At 37.3% G+C, this 14447-nt stretch overlaps 1 protein-coding gene across 2 annotated transcripts in view; it reads right to left on the bottom strand.

Moving 5' to 3' along the window:
• LOC102688594 (BMP/retinoic acid-inducible neural-specific protein 3-like) overlaps positions 1-13219 on the bottom strand; it is a 49618-nt gene extending 36399 nt beyond the window's left edge. The window contains exons 1-2 of one of the 2 annotated variants that reach the window (XM_015355113.2): positions 12551-13219; positions 1795-2089 (exon numbers count right to left, since the gene is read on the bottom strand). In XM_015355113.2, coding sequence (XP_015210599.1) covers positions 1795-2039 — 245 coding nt within the window. In that variant the 5' untranslated portion in view covers positions 2040-2089; positions 12551-13219. The remainder of the gene's footprint in view (positions 1-1794; positions 2090-12550) is intronic. The other variant, XM_006634633.3, reaches the window with a different exon arrangement.
• Positions 13220-14447: the final 1228 nt, after the last annotated feature.

Below are 14447 nucleotides of genomic sequence, written 5' to 3'. Positions count from 1 at the left end.
ACTTGTTTCATTCGGCAAATTAATGTTCCGTTACCCAGTATAATGAAACCTAGAGCTGGAAGACTGATCAGAATATAATGTTTTTATGAGGAAGACACAAGTCTGGCTAATTTGGGGTGTTCTGAGGGACCAGATAAATTAAGGTAAGTTAAATGTTTGTTAGACATTTGCACTCCGTGGCTGATTAATTTAAAAGATCATAAAACATTTTTTATATTCACCTCGAGCCAAGCATCTGCATTGTTCCAGGTGTTTGTCACAGTGAGAACCATTTTGAAATACACATTTATATCCATGGGAATTTTAGCAGGGTTTGTTCAGCATTCTTAAATAGCTGTAGAAATTTCTACTCTTTATGACTAATTAACTGGGACAGTATTTTCAAAATAACTAAAAGTCTGCTTTTTAAAGAGACAACATACAGTACATCACTCCAAGTCAGCTTCCCACAGATTTGTTTTATTACAGCTGAAGGTTCTGAAGGCTCTGTCCTTTGCTAAAGATGTCCATTTGCCAAAAGAAATTATGATTAAGGGAACCTGACAGATTAACAGTCTAATTTGTAAGTGGTGGGGTGACAGAATATAGACCTACTATACAGTATATAGGAGGTATATACAGTATGTCTACAGCTTACCAGTAGGAAAGCTCCCTTTTAATTACGGCCTACTTATATTGCAGCATGACTTTTATGGAGTTATGAATAAAATAGTGGTAGATGGAACTAAGGTTTCAAAACCACTTCCTGTCTGGTTTCTTAGGGTGAACGTCTGGTTTGCGATGGAAGAGATCAACTGATTTGTATTTTTCCCCACAGGCTTAGATTTCAGTTGTATAGAGGGCACTTAGCTTTCAGAACAGCAGCAGAAAATGATGAAAGGATGGGACTGTGAACAGATCAGCTTTTTAAACTTGGGGATACCCTGAAGGGGCATGATTATACAGTATATCATATTGTCGGAGTGCAAAGAATAGCTGAAATCAGGACAAGGGATTAGTCAAAATGAAGTGGACATTTTTTGTCAATAAATAATGGCTCTACTTTTCTTTTAATAGAGTCCAGTCCTCACTAAAGCTTGGATCTGTAGTCTGACATGACATTACAGATTTTGACTGATTTATTTCCACACTACATGAGGTTCCTCAGCAATGTTAGTGAACCTTGAAACCCTCAATAAATCCTGGGAAAGATTCAGCAACATTCTGACATTTTTACTGTGTTTTTTTTTGTTGCAGCTTTTCAATTCCCAGAGATTATGAACCTACAGATACAGGGAAAAAGTTTTGTTTCCTATTCATAAAGAAATATGAAGTCATTTTTTGAGCTTAGGAAAATTATTTTGTGTGTGTGTGTTCCTTGAGTGTCTGGCAACCTCAGTCCCTTTAGGTCTACACTCCATTCTTGTCCTTTAAACTAATTAAACTTCTAATCGGGTGCAACATACTTAATCTTTTAATTATGCCCAGTAAAATAGTTGAGAACATACCCTCCAGGAATAACACAGTTCATAATGAAAAGCTGTGCAGGCAGCATTTACTTCACAAATTATAATATTTTAAATAACATTTTAGAAGGTATTTGCATTTTTGTCCTCAGTGCAAACCTGAGTTCCAACAAATAATTAAGGAGGGCACCAATTTGGTACCATATTGTTTGACTGTCGATCAGCAATTATTCCCAACCATAAGCAAAAACAAACCTCAGATCCCAACACGGCACATGAGAAAGACGATCCCTGGCAATGCAGGGTACATGCATGAGGTAGATATTTCCTGGCACAGCAGGGTACATACCTGTATATCTTGTATCTGGTGGTGAATCCCTGCCGGTATCTTTCGATGAACTCGGCATACTCCTGTGACTGGTGGAAAGGACCCTTTTCAGACAGGAGCCAGTCCATGGGGCCAGCGCTCTCATGCTGGCCAGAGGCAGTGGCAACAGCTAAAACCCAGCAGTGCAAGCTCAAGGCGGTCCACTCCGACAGGACCATGAGACAAAACCATTTAACAACAGCAGCGCCACTCCAGTACCATGACATGCTTCTGCAGCGAGCCTGGAATCATCATTCTCCTAATAATTCCTGGGGACCTGAGGAGAAAGAGAGAGACACCCCAATATCGGGTTAGTGTCTAAACAAATCCATCAAACAAAAACTGTGGGACAGGGCCTGTATTTAATACGTTATACTAGACTTGGACAACTGCATGCACTGATTAGTACACCAAACCTTCTTCTATTCATGATACACCATTCACATCCTGTATGTTGTTTTAAAACACCTACAAATTGTTTTCACCATCCACTCTACACTATTATACTTGAGCATCCACCAGAGAATACCTTTTCGCTAGAGCATTTTGTAATTCAGTCATGTTTTTTACTTAAATAAAAAAAATGCACAAGCTTTTACACTCCAAGTCTTAATTAGGCAAGAAGCATGAATCTGATATAGTGATAAAATAGTACTAAACATTTAAGAGGAGAAGTACAGCTGAATCTGAATAACATGGTGATGAAAGCATGAAAGAGTGTAATGAATGTCCCTATAGATTGGATCTGACAAGTAGAGGCAACAGAAACAAAATCCCATGATGCGTGTACACAGGCCTGTTTAAGTAAAATTCATGTACTGATCCACTCTGATTTTCTGTAAAGGCAACATCAAGAATTTTTACTTTGAGCCTCTGCTAATATTTTTTTTATAAAGATGTATTATTTGATACTGTATGTGGTTCCGACCCTTGAGCTGAAAAACGCCAGAAGTCAAGAAGGTTTGGCAAAAACAGAGTCTCAAAAGGAGAAACTAAAACTTATATAATAACATTCTCCAAATTTGCAATGCTTTTGGCATTAGGCATTTCTGAACGAAACCCTGACTCTAATCGTGGTGGGAGCAAGAAGAACAAATTCTACAATGTGTCTGCTGGCTAATGGACAGTTCAACGGTCCTTGCACTGATTTGTGTTCTTAAGCCTACATCTGCAAACATCCACAGATAAGAACGACTTCCTAACCTCTCATGACCCAGTCTTCCACTAGAACTCTGCTCCACCTCTGTATCAGGAAAAAGCAAGATTAAGTTTTCCCAGGTCACAGTCAGCTCAACACGGTCCATCAGCACCCACACACTTTCACCACATAAACATATGGCACTGCAGAGGGTTAATGTCAGCTTATACATAAAAATAACCAATGTGTAAAGACTGAAAATGTCTTTATTTTTTATTTAGACATACATTTTGTACCTACTGTACATGGAGATTGATCATGTGTGCAGACGCCATTATTGATGTTACCTAAAAATATTTTACTTTAATGATATAGTGACTTGCACTGCATGGTGTAACTGCATAATCAGGACAGTAGCTGCTAATTCCTAGACACAAGCACGCATCCAAGTGGTCATCTGTTAGAGATAACTGGTACTTGAATTTAATGACTTTCACAGAAATTGACAGAACGCAGATTCACAAAGGTGTCAAGACCACTGCTCATTTGATCAAATTTTTTTTCTTTAAGATAAAGATTCCAGATGCTTCCTCCAAACACCGTGGATATAATATTGATGTTGTTTTGCAAAGTTAAAAGTTCTCTCTTGACTGCAGATGTGTCCATGATGAAATTTCAGTTTGTTGCTGCAGCTGTGAAGATGGCAATTTTACTTTTTGTTCAAAGGAGCTCAGAGCTAATCGTGCCAACAACATTTTTGTTTTTTCCTTGCAGCTCTTAAACTGGTTCATTTAACAGAGCTGCGATATCATTTAAAAAGGCTACCTCTTTCAGCCACAGTTCATCTTTATCAACTGCCTGTATTTCACATGTTTTAATACAAGGAACTCCTGTATTTAAGGTAATAGATCAAGAAATCTCTATAGAATTTTTTCTCTGCTGAACCAGATTACGTCATTGAGCAACTAAAAGGCCTATGTCCTGCTTTATTTTCTCACAATTGAGAATGAAAGAGTTGTCTCTGCAGACGTCTGGCCTGAATTAAACACACAAGCTTAAGCGGAATAGCCATAATATTTTACAGCACAAAGCCTGATGATTCATTAAACAGTGATTATTAAGACAGGCAGAAAACATGTCATCAGTTTTACAAGGTGCAATGGACCCATTTGTGGCAAGCACGAATGTTTGCCCAGTATGGTCACAAGTCTATAACTGTGTTGCATTTTTTTATTTTACCCAATCCAAAGCTAAGATTCTGAGCAGTTCCTCTTAGGCAGTCATGTCTTCAAACATCACTCTAATAAATATGCAAAACTGCAGTGTGTTGACCCCATCAGCCAATTCAGCAAACTGAAGAGAAGAGAAAAGGGAAAACACATATGTATGCCTTTTCTCCAGTTCCTCCAACCAAATCCTCAGCCATTCCTTCATAGCACTGCGTCACAATATTTCTGGACAGCTGAACCTCCTCGATAAGGGAAGCCATTTCCAATTTGTTGCAAAAACTCCAACAACGAATCCGCTGCCTCTTAACAGTGCTCTTTAACCATTTCTCCTGAAAAGACTTCTTAATTTTATCAAGGAAATGACTCACCCAGAACAACACCATTGTAGTTGCCTACATGTTTGAGATGGGCCTTTCAAATATGCTGGGTAACAAGCTTTAACTCATTTAATAGTTCAATTTTAGCTGGAAGAACCCTCTTGTACATCTAACGAACAGTTCTGAAACACCTCTCTACATTTCCTTTCTTCACAAGAGGTACACTTTCATGGCAGATCAAATGAATATTTGAAATCTGTCATTTTAAAATAAGCATTGTTCTACCCATTCGTAGTGAATATGGTACATTTTTTATTTCTTTATTTTCTACTCAGCACTCATTTTAGCACACAGACCTTTTAAACACATGCACTGTAGGAATAGCTTGGTAAACTAGCCAAAAAATACCCTCCAATGTGGTATTAGTATTACCAGATCAGATTTACAAAGAGGATTCAACAAGCAAGAAGCGTGATCATGTTTTAACAAATCAGATAATTAAATTATGACCACGTTATGACACCTTTCTGACAAGGTAGGAGTGGAGTCTTAACTTTGTATGCCCTTTCAATTCCAGAGTAGAGCTCATGGAACTCAGCATAAACATACTGTGAGCAGTGAGGAGGAATTTACAACATACATTAAATAAATATAAGAATTGTCAAGCTGTTTTCCTTGCAATGTAGAATAGTTAATGAAACCTCACACAAGCTAGCTAGGAGATTTCCAAGGACTGGATGTTGAGAATCACTGTTTTTTTAGCACAAGAATAAGGAGGAGAAATGATTTTCCCAGAGCCACAATTCTTTAGCTGCAGAGTAATTGAAAGAAAAAATAATCAGTCTCACTGTATTACTCATCTGCACTGAAATTTTCTCTGTAATAATTGCAGGAATGAAGCCACTGCCACAAATTAGCACAACAATTAGAAAGTGATGAGCTGCTGGAATGTTTTTCAAACTCCTTCTGAAAAAAAGAAAATGTTTAATTTCAGCACTGCATGTTCCGCATTCTTCTGATTAGTTAATATAGCAGCTACTTCTTTAGACAGATATCAGATTAATTCAGTCAACAGCATTTGTTAGGACAGAAATATCTTCAGCTATTATTTCAGCATGGACTATATACTTCCTAAAAAAAACAACCAAACAGGTCAGTTTTTAAACAGACCTGAAACAGGAAGCCTGCCTTATCAATCAAAACACATATTGGAAAAAAATACTGGTATTAACCATTTGGCTACGCAGGTAATTCAAAAAGGATTAATCTTATTTTCAGCCAACCATCCACATGAAGTGCATTAGAATAAGGATGCTTTCAGTTCTCTTAGCTTAAGTCTACCACTCAGCACAAAAGAGGTTTCAACGTCTGCGAAGATTTCCTTACTGATATGTAATTCCCTCCGAAGTAGCTTTACTATAGAATTTTAAAGGATTTGGTGTAATCTCTGTGTGGCTTGATAAACCTTAGAAGTATCTCTTCAATGGAGAGAGACCAGATCTCAGAATAACAGTGTATGATATCTTACAACTCAGCACCTAAAATACATTATGAATGAAGCAGAGAAATACCACAAATGCTTGGTTAAGATATCAAATGGCATTTATTTCAGGAATTTAGGACATTCATCAGACTGTGCTACTTTATATTAGAATAGTATGTACTCCTGTTAAGAGTTGCAGCAGTCAGGAGCCTAAACTGGAAGTACAGAAAATAAAGCAAGACGCCATTATATCAGAGGAGATATCAGCTCACTACCCATCATGTCTTTGGGAGGGACGAGGTGCCCACATCCTATATGAGTTTGTGTAGAACAGGCAAACTCCACACAGGTGACAATGAGCTCAGGACCCCAAAGATGGGAGGCTGCAGATCTAACTGCCATACTACTATGCAGCAAATTAATTAAGGACAATTCAAATTAATAAAACCCCTACAAGAACAGCATAGATACAGCTATAAACTAAACGGTAGCCATATTTGGTTAAGATATACTGATACTTTTCTTTTTCCTTATTGCACCACAAAATGAGTTAGACAGACATACAAGTCTGAGCCCCTGTTTTATTAATTTATTACTCAGATGGAAAAAGAGGTGTTTGGTCTGCAGCTTCAAAGCTATACATTACAGCTGGAGTTATTACAACATTTATGCCCTTCCTTGGACAGCGGGTCAAGTTATGGCATTTTAAAAGAACATTCAAGGAAATAAACAACTTTTCAAAAAAGCTCATTGCCTGGGATTTGTAAAGCAGGACACCGTGAAAGGAATACAACATTTAGTGAAAAAAATTTCTAGATAAGTAATTACTGTACAGTACATTTACATTTCAGGTCTATCAAAGTAATTCAAAAAGAAAGCAGAAACCTCTCTCTTCTATTTTTATGATAAAAATAAAATAAAAGTCAAAATTTATTTACAAAGTGGATTTAAATCATTTAGGTCAAAATTCATTTGGAAATAGGCATTGATTTTCCATTTATTTTCAGAAAATCAGAGCAAATGTTTGGCTAGCATATTTTTAACTGGTTGATGTGGAAATGGCTGGAACTTTAGAGTTGCGGATAGTTCCCAAGTGTCTAGAAATTATCAAACAAAACTGTTTATAATCAATTTCATATTTATTAAGATTAAACAAGATTAACTCGCTGGCTGGCTCTACAAATACATGGAAAACCAAAGAATCCAGAGCATCATTCAGACTGAAATTAAATTAATTGTCAAAGAGCAATGAAGTCTGCCTAATCCACATTTATGAAAAAGTACTGAATAAGCATTGAAAACACACAAATATGCATATAACTTGCAAAAGTACCCAACATAATAGCCTCATATTTAATCCTGCTCACCAGCCTCTTAAGACTATTAGTATCAAAGGAGTCCTCTTTAATTTTCAATTGCACACAGGTGTGAAGTTCAACACGAATGTGCAGCTGTTTAATAAGCTGTTGCAGGGATGGGTTTTGAATCATTCAACCTGTATCACCATTAAATCCTTGGTGACTGTTAAGGAATAATACTAAAAAAGGATTCTATGTTTGTAACTGCTCTTTACCAAGACCTTTTCTTTACAAAAATGTGTAATCAATTATTAGCCAAAGCAATGAAATATTTAGGCTTTATTGATTTTAGGCATGGAGCACAGCTTTTGGTTAATACTATCCAATTGGACACTCAGAGTTATATTACATAATACATAAATGTAAAAGAAATAATTTTCTGACTACCCTGAATTAAACTGAAACAGTGGCTATACATTATATTTAACCTTAAAATACCCACTTAGTAGACTTCATCACAAATGGAACAGTATCTGCTTTGGTAGAAGAGAAAGTACATTACGTTCTGAAATATACATTAAGCAGTGTGTGCCAATTAACAAAATGCTAATCTTTTCTCCCATTCACTTCATAACTTTATCTTCATAAAACTTATAACCAGTATTTTCATTCTGGTTAATATTTACTGTACATACTGGCAGTGACAGCTCCCTAAATTTAGATTCAGCTATGCAACATTAGTTCTAGTTGTTCCACAGCCGTACACTGACAAAAAGTGTTCTTTGCTGTTATGGTCTTTACTTCAGTACAGTAATATAGGAGGATTGAGACAAGAAAGGTGATAACAACATTTTCAGAGAGAAAGGGACGGCATTGTAATACTAGTTATTAAAAAGATTCATGCGCTTCGCATTGAAGAGTTCAGCTTTGAAACACCCTTGGTTTATAAAAAGGTAGTTTTTTAAAGAATAATAAAAACTCTTACCCATTGCTATGGTAACAGGTTACACTTGAACAAATTGGCACTTTAAGGCAATTCAGATGTTTACAAGCAACTCCTGAGCCTTTTGCAGCAAACTGCTGATGAATCTTTAATTTCAATGTAAACAGTGTAACTGACAAATACTTCTTTCTGGGATATACAAGTAAAGTTCATTTTAATTGCATGAGGACAATCTAAACTGGATATTGTAGTTGTTGACTGGAAAAGCAGATGCTCAACAGATTATGTTCCTTGTAATAATGGTTGAATGTTCAGTCTTGTGAGAATAATACAGTACGTATGAATGGTTTGAATTCATTAAAACATGTTTTCTATGGTGTAAAGAGATATGATGTTATGGCTCCTTTTTCACAACAATAGGACAGCAAACTGTAAACTACACTTGTCAAGAGAAAAAAAAAACCCAAGAATCACTGCTTGTATCTCATCATTCCTGCCGACACATATACCGAAGGGCAATGAAAATGCAACAGGATGTGCTTTAAATACTGAGTTCAAGTCATATGATTTCTAAAAAACGTCAGGTGCTCAGCGTTTGGTTTGGTATTGAAGATGAATTACAATTGTAAAGTTGATTAAGGATCTGTATTAACTACCGCTCAAAAAGACTTGATTGTTATTTAATGCAAGAACAGTGAACGATGCAAACAGCATCAGTAGACAGCAAACAGACTAAAGCAGGCCAGAAAAGGTGGCAGATGATGTGGAAGCACAGATCTGTGGAGTGTTTTACTCACCACTGATTGTAATTTGCTCTTGACAGACATGATGGAAGATAACATGTGGAGATGTCAAGGAAAGTGAACTGTTGACTTGGTCAAGCCATTTTCCATTTTCCACCAGGACAATGTAAGGATACGCAGTGCCAAGATGAAAAGTGAACTTCAAGAAAATGGTGTCAAGACTATGGTACGCCTTTTCTCCAGGAGTCCAAAATAACATTTGTGGGACCGTCAATGTGAGCCGCCCAAAGCTGGAAGCATTTCCCAGCTGGCTACAGCCAAACAGAAAAAGTGGAAGAAACAGCCAACAGCAATTTGTCCGAAGGCAGAACCTTTTTGTATCAATCAATGCTGCCAGGTTTGTCAATCATCAGGAAGGTCATACACTACCCTACCATTAAAATAATGGTTTTATTCTGACAGTGAATCACATTTCCTATTGAAACCCTAGTATGATTCTTTGTTCTGTATTTTTATTGACATTTTCTGTGATTGGGATTGATGTCCTTATTTAAAATGTTTATTTAAGTCCATTAAAGCCAAGTGTTGTCCAAGTTTTGACCTTTGGTATAGATAAGATTTAGCATATAATACACCCTAGTTAGGAGTATTTTCCAAATCATTTTTGTTGCTCATATCTGTTCTCACAGATGTAAAGTGGCACAAGAATATTTCATTGCAGATAAAAGTGGTACAGTGCAGGCATGTTGAGTCCATTGTAAAAAACAAATTCAGCAAAAGAAAAGATTCATACAGTACATCTGCGATGTAACACTGGTATTTAAAAATGAGTACGCCTTGTGAACAGGCACGCTAGGAAGTGAAAGTGTGTTAACAGCAGAGGCTGAAATTACTTCAAGGATTTTGATGTTCCTCTGGGCTCCATTCTTGGGCCTCTGGCGTTTACAATTTATCTGTCTCTCCTAGTCAGCGATCTGGCAAGTTGAAACAAATTAAATTCTCACTCCAGTGCAGACAGTAATCAGGATAATGATGTAGTTCACCATGTTAAAATCCTCTATGGCCGTCTCTCTCATCTGTCTGGACCATCATGCAGTATTAGCGAGATTGATAGCTGGATGTTCAGCTCAATCTTGGGAAAACAAAGCAGCTTTCAAGGGGCTCTAGGCACCAACGGTAGATTTGCTTTTCTTTAGCTCTCAGCAATAATAGCTGCTATCCATTTCTTGCTCTCCTCACAACAAGAAGTTTAGGAGTTCAGCTCACCATTAATCCCACCCTTGAGGCTCATGTGTTTTTATTGGTCATAGAAGGGTCTAACCATCACAGAAACACCGCTCATATCTGCTTCTCCTCTATTTTTTTGATTAAAACAAAGTCCCTTGACCATGTTTTCTTCTTCTAAATTGGAACCTCTTTACAGATCAGTAGCACAGCCTGCATTAACAGTAACCATTAATGGAATGGCTTTTTAAAAGTGTGCACTTAAACAAAGACTTTCCGGGTACCACCCACTTCTACACACATAAAACAAAAGCAGCAGCAGAGGTATTATCAGCCTGTTTTTTGCACAAAACAGTCATCAGCTGCCTATATTTGTCAGAGCGGCTCTCCTTTAATTAAACTTTGAGTTTTTCTCCCTTTTTGTTTCAGTTCTTACCTAGCATGTAATGCAAAGCAGCACTGAAAATAATTAAACCAATCCAAACTCATTAAACACATCCACCATTCATTTCAACAATGCTATCTTGCTCTTACAGTGTTGTGCCACTTGTAAAGTCCTTCACTCCATTCAGGTATTTTCCATCTTAGGCATTCTTTGTTACAAACTACCTTTTATTGATTCCTAGGGCATCAAGCACACTTCCCTGATTGTTCAGCCAGTTAATCACTCCCAGGTGCAGTTATCTGCACATGGACAGCTCTGGTGATAACTTCAAGAGCAAGGAGTTCTGATTACGGTTGACGTTAACATACACAATGAGTACAACAGAACATAGTACAATTTTAGCACAGCATCCTTTGATTTTAAATTCTCCATTTTCATCTGTATATCCTAAAAGTATGTTTTATTACAACCCCTAGAAGATAAAAACGATGTCAACATAAACATTTAGGTCTTTTTCATGAGTTGGATCTTCATGCCTTTTTTCATTTTTTCCCCATCTTATTTGTATGTATGTTTTTGCTACATTTACGCATTTCTTTTACCTGCTTGCATTCATTCCCCTACATTAGAGGTCAGTGTACAGCAAAGATTTTTTTTTCCAGGTCGGCACAAGGTCTTATTAGCCCTTATTTATAATTACTTAACGGGCGAACACAACTTCATAGATTTTCAGATTTTACAAACTTTTCAGTTAAGGTTATGCTCAGGTACACTTAAAAACTAAGGATTACTGTCACGCAGTTTAACTTTCAGTTTGAGATTAAAAACAGATCAACCGGTTTTCCTGAAGTGTCATAAATGTTCAAGGAATCTACGTATTTTACAAATTTATGTCACTACAAAAGCCCGCAATCCAGCCCTATTCCAGCAAGTCGTCACATTGTTACTTCTACGATGAAATCGATGGTCATTGTGTCAATGCGATAAGAAAATACGTGTTGACAGACTACGTTAAAATTAAAGAGTACGTGGGGGGGCATATCGTCAGATTCATGCAGCGCTCAAAATCAATATGCAACTCATTTCGATTAGGACACCAAAGACAAAAAAATGTATTTGTCGCTTCAAGTAGGATTCTTTTATTTCTGCAGTCCGATGAAGTCAATAAAGAACACGATTGTGTTCTTAAACAGGGTTTTTCCCCATAAGGAACAATTACAAGTGCACCGTCAGCGGCTAGTTTTCCGTAGATTTCTGACATTGCTCTTGACGGCTAAACACAAAATTGTCCGGTTACTTAAAATTAACTTTCTTTAAAAAAAAATCAAATTTAGACCTGTCAAGTTACTTTCTGTCAAGAACCCGAACAAGCACAGACTACATTTACTCTGTGTTAGACATAACTTGCTTAAGCTTCCAACATAACACGATGTATTCTATGGGGGGAACATACTGTACAGTACCTTCATCAGTTTGCAAACGTGAAATCAACACAGTTCCGTCTTAAGCAACTATTTTGGAGCAGAGCTGCAAGATTGGGGTTACCTACTGTATGGGCTGCCAAATCGTGTACCCAAATCATGACATTATATTTTAATTAAATGGGTACAATCTCCTATTTTTATGATAATTAATTTACGGTATACAGTATATACTTTAGATTCTATTCATCATCCCTTTCCCGAGCCAGATTTGTACATAGTTTTGACCATAGTTTTACTAGGTTAATCTTTTGTTCCTATATACTGTAGCTCCCTTTCGTTTGACACATTCATATAGCCTATATAAAAGGGTTCCGGCAGCGTCCGAGCAAGTTGCAAGCTCAGTTTCATTTCGAATAAAGTCTCCTCTCGGAGAAACGGAAAGAAATCGATGTATATGGAAAATATAGCAACCAATGATAACTGATTTCATGTCTGATTAGGAAAAACTGAAAACGATGAGTGTTGGAATTTAGAAGGTACTGTGGATTACTTACACATACCTTGGTTTTCGAAATGCGTCGTCACCTACAGGTTCATCTGTTACTTGACGAGTTGCTTCCAGCACACAACAACCAGACTTCACACTTTCAGACAACCGGAGAATTCACACCTTAATTTATTGCATACTGGTATTCCATTCTTGAATTGCGTAGTTTCGCTTTGCGACGACTGCGCCTCTCTTCCTAAGCCCAATGAAACAGACAGGATTGGTAACAATGCTGGTTAATCGCGGTCGTGGTCGTCTTCAACTTAATTCCTTTGCAAAGCGAGCTTCGTTGAACAAAACAGAGAGCTATTAGACAACTTTAAGATAATTTAAACTTTATACCGCAGTAGTGAGTTTCGAGACGATGCTATAAGGATTTCAAGACAGTGAGGGAAAGCAATACGTCGTCATCCGCAGAGCTTTATCCCTCCCGATAAAACAGTGAACATGATCAAACGCGAGCCTGTTCGTGCTTCGATTTAGACTTCCCAGTTGTTAAACTGACAGTCTATGACCGTCACCTCGCGTTTCTCAAGCCTCTCTCTTCTGCGAGTAAAGACCACCTTTCAGTCTTTTCCGACTCAACTTTACGCAGCAAATCAGTTCAATTTAATTGTGCACCTCAGTGGTTCTGATTGGGTGCGCAGTTCAAGGGAGGGCTCAGTTGCAGAAGAACTGTTCCCATCCTGAGGTGAATCGTGTACATTCTTAGCCTGAGCCTCGCCAACATGAATTATCACACCGGATCTGCTCCTTATGACCGAGGACCAAAACTCCTGTGCCCTATATTCCAGCCTACTATTGTTCCAGAACGCGTACCGTAGAAAAATTATGAGAATAGTAAAGTTTCGGTGTGGAACATTGGTATGAAAGAAGTGGAAAAAAAAGCTATTGCACTGTGCCAACGACAGCTAAACCGAAAGCTGACCTAGCAAGAGGTTCAAGGACGGAGTATCTCGCACTTTAGTTCACAATAGGCGAAACATGCTAATAAAGCCGAGCACCTTGCGTATCTGGAGTTAAATTTATCTACAAACCCCCCATTTATTAGTTGTACTTTCTGAGCCGCATATTTAACAATATTCTCTAGTAACAATAACCTCTGTTAATTGTGAGATGCAGAAACATGCGACATCTCAGTGACTGCAAACTGTCATGTTCTTTTACACCTGATCTTTCCCGGTTATGCTGACCTTCTTGCAACACACACAAATGGACAAAGGAATAATCAAGTTTGTAGAAGCTGTAAATCCGAACCTACTGTATGATTCGAATAACTATACCATACTTCAGACGGTACCCACTATTCCACTATTCCATTTGAGTACGATAAAATAAAGTTATATACATTCCATTTCAATGTATACAAAATGTAAAACATATACACATTATGTTTACATTTATTACAGAACCAATATATGTACAGATCAGAAATAGTGAACAAAATTCCCTTTCAAATGTGATAATAAGGTCTGGGCACTTGGTGTCCATGATGACTTAAAGACCAGAAACAGCTGCAATTGCGATACTGCTCCATTGCACACAATCCAGTAGAATAAAGAGCCATTGCACTGTATGTGTGGTTATTTATTAATGAGGAACAGAATGAACATGCATTAAAAGCTATGAAGCTATGAAGATGTGTCATTGCGTCCATTGTACTCTGCAGATGAACAGTTACATATCTAACTTTTTGATTGAGAGTAGAACCCCATACTTTAAGGTTTAAATGTATTTATAATTTCAAGTTGACACCACAGGTTGAACTATACTGTAGGTTCTCTCCCTTTGCTTGCCATAGTATTTGCATTAAGATGTTTCAGTGCACAACCCATAAAAAAGGTTTTTCTTAAAACCCATGCATTTCTGTAGTATTATCCTTATTAAAATCCCTCTTAAACAAA

This window comes from Lepisosteus oculatus, chromosome 9 (assembly GCF_040954835.1).
Source record: "Lepisosteus oculatus isolate fLepOcu1 chromosome 9, fLepOcu1.hap2, whole genome shotgun sequence".
NCBI lineage: Eukaryota > Metazoa > Chordata > Actinopteri > Semionotiformes > Lepisosteidae > Lepisosteus > Lepisosteus oculatus.
Note: the sequence above shows the minus strand (reverse complement) of the source record. Positions and strands in the feature narration are given on the sequence as shown.